The sequence below is a fragment of the Poecilia latipinna genome, unplaced genomic scaffold (genome assembly GCF_001443285.1).
Source record: "Poecilia latipinna isolate Pla-1442-1.1 unplaced genomic scaffold, P_latipinna-1.0 Scaffold54, whole genome shotgun sequence".
Taxonomy (NCBI): domain Eukaryota; kingdom Metazoa; phylum Chordata; class Actinopteri; order Cyprinodontiformes; family Poeciliidae; genus Poecilia; species Poecilia latipinna.
Window position 1 is genome coordinate 735,809 of NW_015112670.1, and position 7,520 is coordinate 743,328.

The 7,520-nt window shown below is 34.7% G+C and overlaps 2 protein-coding genes across 2 annotated transcripts in view; both read left to right on the plus strand.

Annotated features, from left to right (window-relative positions):
* The window catches only part of LOC106960358 (sialic acid-binding Ig-like lectin 6), a 21,869-nt gene extending 20,576 nt beyond the window's left edge, over positions 1–1,293 (plus strand). The window contains exon 7 of the transcript XR_001427545.1: positions 1,161–1,293. The gene's annotated coding sequence lies outside the window, so the exon portion shown is untranslated. The remainder of the gene's footprint in view (positions 1–1,160) is intronic.
* LOC106960133 (hemicentin-1-like) overlaps positions 1–7,520 on the plus strand; it is a 59,930-nt gene that overhangs the window by 29,557 nt on the left and 22,853 nt on the right. Inside the window, exons 4-6 of the mRNA XM_015053084.1 lie at positions 3,448–3,768; positions 4,266–4,571; positions 4,689–4,991. Coding sequence (XP_014908570.1) covers positions 3,448–3,768; positions 4,266–4,571; positions 4,689–4,991 — 930 coding nt within the window. The remainder of the gene's footprint in view (positions 1–3,447; positions 3,769–4,265; positions 4,572–4,688; positions 4,992–7,520) is intronic.

Sequence of the window (7,520 nt, forward strand, 5' to 3'; positions counted from 1 at the left end):
GAGGGACAGCAGGTCACTCTGACCTGCACTGCTCCTGGTCTCTGCTCTGGGTCTCCTCCTAACATCACCTGGATGTGGAGAGGAAAAGGAGAGAACGACTCTTTCATCAAAGGAAACATCACTGCTTTAAAAACAGAGAATCTGACTGCTGTCACACAGAGACACAGTTCAACTCTGTCCTTTAACCCTTCAGCTAAGCACAACAACACCAATGTAATCTGTAAGGTCAGCTTCCCTGGTAACATAACCAGAGAAGAGTCAGTTTCTCTGAACGTAAGCTGTAAGTATGTTCTTTATCTTAGTGAGATTCAATGTTTTTTTCAATTTTATAAATATGAAGTGTAAAATATCTATACCACTGCTATAAGATAAGTTACAAACACATCTGCTTACAGTGTTGGCAAAAATCCTGAAAGGCTCTGGGTGTGTGCAACATATGTTAACCTGTGTATGCATCAGTGAGGGGTTTCCTTCACCCACCATCACATGGCCACTATTATGTTGACGACAGAGTACTCTGCCACACAAGAGGAACACTGTTGTCAACATGGTGTCAAACTACACTGTCAACAGCAACAATTTCTCTTAGAAACCCTGGCAACATCAGTGTTGAATGATTTAGCAGCAATGAAAATTGGGAAGTCAAAGAAAACCTAATGGTGCATCGAGAGCTGTCAGAAGAAGGTACAACGTCCTCGTGTCTGGCATGTTAATTTCCTCTTTCTAGATCAGAAACAGTGTGCTTTATGTATAATTTTGTAATGTTTGGGCAGATTCGGATATCAAAACAAAACATTACATTTAAAATTACGTTTGAGTTCATTTCAAATCAACTTTTTAAGCTTTTAAGCTAAGTATTCAAACCCTTCATTCAAACTCTGCTCCACAGAAACCAGAATTCACATGTATTTCTGTCATTTTACAGCTCATGAGAAACATGTTTCTGTTTCGGAAGTTCTTTCCTGGGTCATTGCTGGTGTTTCACTCAGTGTGCATGTTTTATGTATGATCTACATTTGTTACTTTCGGTAAGTTACATGATGTTTATTTCATGCTTTTCAGGCCAAATTATAGTTTATGGGCTATACAGTTGAAATAACGTGTTTCTTTTCTTCAAAGCAAAACAAGAAAAAAACCAAAACTCACTGAACATGATACAGCAGCAAAATATGTCCATCGACCACGCTAACATGTCTCCAGAGATCGCTCTCACTTGGATCTTACATAAAGAAAACCATATGTATATTTTAAATCAATTTTAGTATTTTACATGCAAAAGAGGAGTGGATTTATGTTTTCTAGAAAATAAAAAAAAATTATTTGATCCACAATTGCAAAATACAAAGAAATAGTAACGGTCTCTAGATAAGAATAAGATATATAATATAACAAGAATGATGCATTGCATAGGTTTGTTTTTCTGGAGTGCAGTTCTTCATTAAATAAAGATGGATGAAAGAGATCTATGGTTGGTCAGTTTATTTCTCGCCAGTACGGAAAACAGACCATCACCCCACTGGGATCTGCTCTGCTTTGAAGACACAGAGTGGAGTTGCACACATACACATCTTCTTTCTTGCAGAAAGAAAAAAAACACACACACTTCCTCTAATATGACCTCCTTAACCTTCCTTAAAGGAAGGAACAAACATTTTAGATAAAGAGTGCACACATTCAAGTGAGAAAGCCGTTGGCCATAGATGTGAACACTTTCCATAAGTTTATAGAATAAAATTCCTCTACAGTTTGCTAATTTATTTGTGGTTCCTTTGCTCTTTTCCTCTCTTAGGTTGGGCAATTGAAATCAAATATATTTTTTTCTATTTTATTTTACCTCAAATAAGACGCTAAATGCAAATGGTAGACCACTAAGTTCAACAATGTCTGTGAATTAAAGGCATTAAAACAACGTTATGAAAGTTGCTAAGTAGCCTTAGCCACAGATAAAAAAGCAAAGCTTCAACATACGTCCAAACCAACTTCCCCATTCTTAACGGTACAGAAACAGGAAGAGCTATAGAAAGAAGACAAGAAAGGAGTTTCACCTTCATTGAAGAGATTAACTGAAGATGAAACAGAGGTAAATAAAACTTTGATTAATGCAAAGCTTTACCCCACATTATAGACTGATAAACAGTACTTTCTTGCTGAATGAAATGAAGTTAACAATATAATGATTACAAATATAAATATTCATATTTATATGCATTCGTGTTTACTGAAAAGTCACAATTGACTAACAAGCAAGATTTATCTTAAACATTCTTCAAAGTAGTTATGCTGTCAGTAAATAAAATCCAGTTTGGAAATTCTATACGAAAATCAACATTATGTCTGAACTTTGTTTTGATTCAGTTTCAGTATTTTTCTGAAACTCCTGTGTAAAAGTTTCTTACCTGTTTGGAATGGACTGAATATGTCAAGCTTCAAATCTGGGACGCTTGTTTTCATCTGGTTAACCACGTCTTTCCCTACGTTCATTGGTAATGTATGAATCCTGTCATTTGTAAACATAAATCAATACTAAAAGCAAATATGCTGAATGTATCTTTGCTTGTTATAATATTCATTGGAAATCCTTAAAAGGTTATTATTGCTTTCACAAATGTGCAAATAAATACAGTTTTTTGTATTATGTGCAGACATTAAAATAAAAATATGTAATAATTAGTATTTGAAAATGTCTTTTAATCACCATGTTGTTTATATAGACGATGACTAACAATTAGCTTTTATTAGGGATAAACTATCATTATTTTGATCTCTTTTCATTTGTTTGAAATAATAAAAAAAAAAATTACTTGTTTTTCTTACTAACAGATGCATTGCAAAGGGAAAAGTTCTGTCAACATGAAGGTTTTTGTGTTACTTTCAATGAGGGCGAAATAAAAGCAGAAGTTGGACTCTGTGCTGTGATACCATGTGCTTTCACATCTCTCTTTGCACCCGAATATATTATTTGGTATAAATGTGAACCACTTGAGGCCAAATGTGACAATTCTGACCCTGTATTTCACTCTGGCAAAAACAAAGAAAACATTCAGCCTGAGTACGAAGGTCGCATGTCACTGCTGAACCTGAACATGACTCAGAAGAACTGCAGCATCATGATCAACGATCTTAAGAAATCTGATTCTGGATGGTATCAGCTCCGAGTTGAGGGAAAAGAAACAAAAGATGCATATACATATCTTGCAAAAGCAAATCTCTCCTTAACAGGTAGGAAAAATTCCAGTATACAATTACCACATCAGATTACTAGACTTAATGAAGCAAATTAATGATTTTATCATTTTTATTATTGTCAGATTGTTGAAACTTTATTGTTGACAAAACTGCCATTTCATCTTGTATTACAAAATAAAGGAAATATTTAGTCAATCTGTCTTGTCCAGATCACACTGATACTATTTTTTGATGATTAATTCAGTGATCTGTTTCCATCAGGTCTGAGCCAAAAGCCCTCAGTGATGATTCCTCCACTGACTGAGGGACAGCAGGTCACTCTGACCTGCACTGCTCCTGGTCTCTGCTCTGGGTCTCCTCCTAACATCACCTGGATGTGGAGAGGAAAAGGAGAGAAAGACTCTCACATCATAGGAAACACAACTGCTTTAAAAACTGAGAATCTGACTGCTTTCACACAGAGACACGTCTCAACTCTGACCTTTAACTATTCAGCTGATCACCACAACACCAGTATAACCTGTAAGGTCAGCTTCACAGGCGGCATAACTACAGAAGAGACTGTGACTCTGAATGTGACATGTGAGTACCTTATTATCTTTTAACTCTTATTGAAGATGCTTTTTAATTAAAACTTAGCAACATTTGCTCAGACATGCCCCTCTTTTATATTATGCTTATTTTTTTATATCATTTATTATTTATATCTCATAGATGGGAAGGAAATTCAAATAACTGGGAATTCTATTAAGGGGATAGGGAGATTCTGAATGTGATCTGTAGTTTTGACAGTTTCCCTTCTTCAATTACCAATGGAGTATTTTATTTAGTATTTCTAATGTGACGGCAAACGTTTCTAAGGCTTTCATTTGTGCAGCAAAATATCTGATTATCATCCTGAAAAAATATTTTTGTTTAGATAACTAAATCTAAACAAAATGCCTTTGAGATTAGACTCTTCAAGGCATTTTTAATGAATTATATACTGGTCGGTAATTAGGCCAATGTTCTTTTGATATGTTCTTGTTGTGTTTGCTTTACTCAGAGCTAAAATATTTTTGTTTAATTTTGTTTTACAGATTTAAGAAAACCTCAGATTTCTGGCAGAGCAACAGTTAGAGAGGGAGATGATCTGAATCTGACCTGCAGTGTAGACAGTTTTCCTCCCACTGTTATTGGCTGGAGTAAATCTACAAAACAAGCTGAACACCAGAGCCACAATCTAACCAAAGTGCATGGCCGCCATGAAATCTGTCATCAGGACACGAGTACAATTTTCTTGTTTTCCATCACTAATGTGACAGCAAAAGATGCTGGACTTTACATCTGCACAGCAAAATACCCGAACTACACTCTGAGAGAAGAAATTAATGTAACAGTGAAATGTGTGTAGAATCACTGTTTCTCAAGCAGTTTTATACAATTATCTAAGTTTCAGCCTCACATGTTTTGTTCATTCATTACAGAGTGTTTAACCCTTTTCTTTAATCTGTGCTCCACAGATGTTAGAAAACCTCAGATCTCTGGCAGAACGACAGTCATGGAGGGAGACGATCTGAATCTGACCTGCAGTGTGGACAGTGTTCCTCCATCAGTTATTAAATGGACTAAATCTGGAGCAAAAGCACATTGCCAGGACAATATTTTCAGCAAAGTCGATAACAGCACAGTCGTCTACCTGCAGGAAAGTGCACATGTCTCTTTTTCAGTCATGAATGTAACCGTAGAAGATGCTGGACGTTACATGTGTACAGCGACTTATCAGGATGACAGCATGACAGAAGAAATTCATGTTAAAGTGAACTGTAAGTAAGTCAAATTTATATGCTTCCTTAATTCGTGAGACATGTTTAATTCAAACTGTGCTCCACAGAAACCCCAATTCACCAGTATTTCTGTATTTTACAGTTAATCATGTGAAACACTGTGCGTGTGGCGGTGGAGCTCTTCCCTGGGTCGTTGCTGGGGTTTCACTCAGTGTGCATCTTTTCTCTATGATCTACTTGTACCACGTTTGGTAAGTTACATTTTGTTTATTTTATGCTTTCCAGGCCCAATTACATGAAGTAGGATGTACTTTTGTAACAACTAAGTTTTCCTTTTCTTCATAGGAACACAAGAAAAAAGGCTGAACCCATGGACGATGATCAAATTTATATGTGCATGCAAAAAACCAGTGCATCAGCATAGTATAATGTTATTGTTCAACGACCGCACTGACATGTTGTGGTCAGGGATTAGTGTCAATTGGATGCTACATGCTGAAACTATATTCATATCATTACTGTGTTAGACACAATAAGAACAGGGGGTGTATGTTTCCTGGAGAAGATACAATTGTTAAAAATACAGACATAGTAATTGTCTTAGCATGAGAATAAGACTAATCATAAATACATATTCATAAATACATATTATAAGGATCTTCCAATTTATGTGAAATTATTTTTTGTTCCCCCTTCTAGTTTTCATTACTGAAGTTATATTGTTTATTTTTAGTTTTTTAGAGTATATTTAAATCATTAAATATTTATATTCTTTAAATATGTATTGTCATGTCTATATATGCGTAAACAAGTTATCTTCCTTAAAATGCAAGATTATCCTTTATAACTTACATTTAAATTTTAATGGGGTTTTTCTGTCTCATTTTACATGACATGGTGTATGAGCACTAGGAAATAGTTTTTCTAATATAAATTACGGATAAAACATTATGCAGTTGTTGATGCTCTAGTATAATATATTAAAGATAATTTAATATGAGTTATGAACTGAGGAAGCAGGGAAAAAAGGAGGTGGTTGAGTTGGGCCAGTGCACAGTATAAACACTCATATCAGAAGTAAGATCTACACAGAACTTCAACACAAATATTAGTGTAGAATTAAAAATAACCTTTAAAGTAACAAGTTAAAGCATGTAGTTTCACACAAAGATAAAGGAAACATTCAAACAGAAAGTAAAAATCAAGCTGTACAAAAAGAGCAAACTTACAGCATGAAGTTATACTGTACAAGTTTCATTAACAGCATAATCAGATTCAAAGAAATGCACAGTTGTGTAGGGAAATAAAAAATATAAAATGTGCATGTACATTTCTGCATAAGCAAACAACAACATACTATTTACAAAAAAATGGAAAAATTATAACAGCAGCAATGTAAAGACTTTAGAATAAAGAGATGGTTATAAAGTTTAACAGCTGCTCGGAGGAACTACGAATACAGTAAAGCTCTTTTGTGCACCAAGGATGCAGCAGTCACTGAATGAGCTCTTTAGTTCTGCAACAGTTTCATGCCTGGGCACGGAGATGTTATTCACAACATTTTATTATTAGCAGTAACCTCTACCAGTACATATATCCATATATGGCAACCTACAGCTTTGACTGACTTTAAACGTCAGGCTCTTGTCTTAAAAATAGTTAGAGGCCTTGCGATAAAAATCTGTTATCAGAAACTAAGCTGGTCTTTCTTTAGAGCCTATGAAACCACTTCCTATAGGTGCTAATGAGCAGCTTCCCCAACACACTACAGGAGACAGCGGATGGCATCATCGAGTAAAAAAATGTTTTTAATACACAAAATGTTAGAAGTTTTTCTTCCATAATTACTGAGATTGAGCTAGTAATTAACCTTTTTTTGCCACAGGAGAAATCAGTTACAATTGGATAAAAATAAATAAATAAAATGAACAATGTGCAGTTCTTAACAGACATTTTACTTAAAGAAGCTGAGTAAAACTAAACAATGCAAATTATATATTTTTGTTGTTTGACTGAATTTTTCCCTTATTTACATAAATGACAAAGATGTTCTACACATGCAGATGTTATATGAATACGCCAGGAAAAATATACCAGTAAAAACAATAAATGAGACAAAAAAAAAATTAACAAAAAAATTAAAAAAAACTTGTTGCACAAGAGTCAAAAATGCTTAAAATCGACCTAAAATGTTTAAAGTTTAGATTTCTTGTTTGGCTATTTAGTTGTGTGTGAATGGGCCACGACAAAATTTCATAGAGTCAGACCAAATGGAGAACCTATTGACACTCATCAAAATATATTTATTTTTATGTACAAAACAAAATGTCTCTACTACACAAGAAAAAAGTCAGTCCCAAAACTTCGTTTACATACTTGTTCCTGAGGGGGGCAGCATTGTGGCAGGAGAGTCGACACTGGATTATCAGATTAAACCTACAGGAAATTGATGCTGTCACCCTCTCTACCTCAAACCTGCAGAAAGGTGGGGGAAGCTGTTGGTAATGTATATATGAATGTAACGTTTTCTTTTACCAGGTGAGTCTCATTGAGATAAAAAAAAAAAAA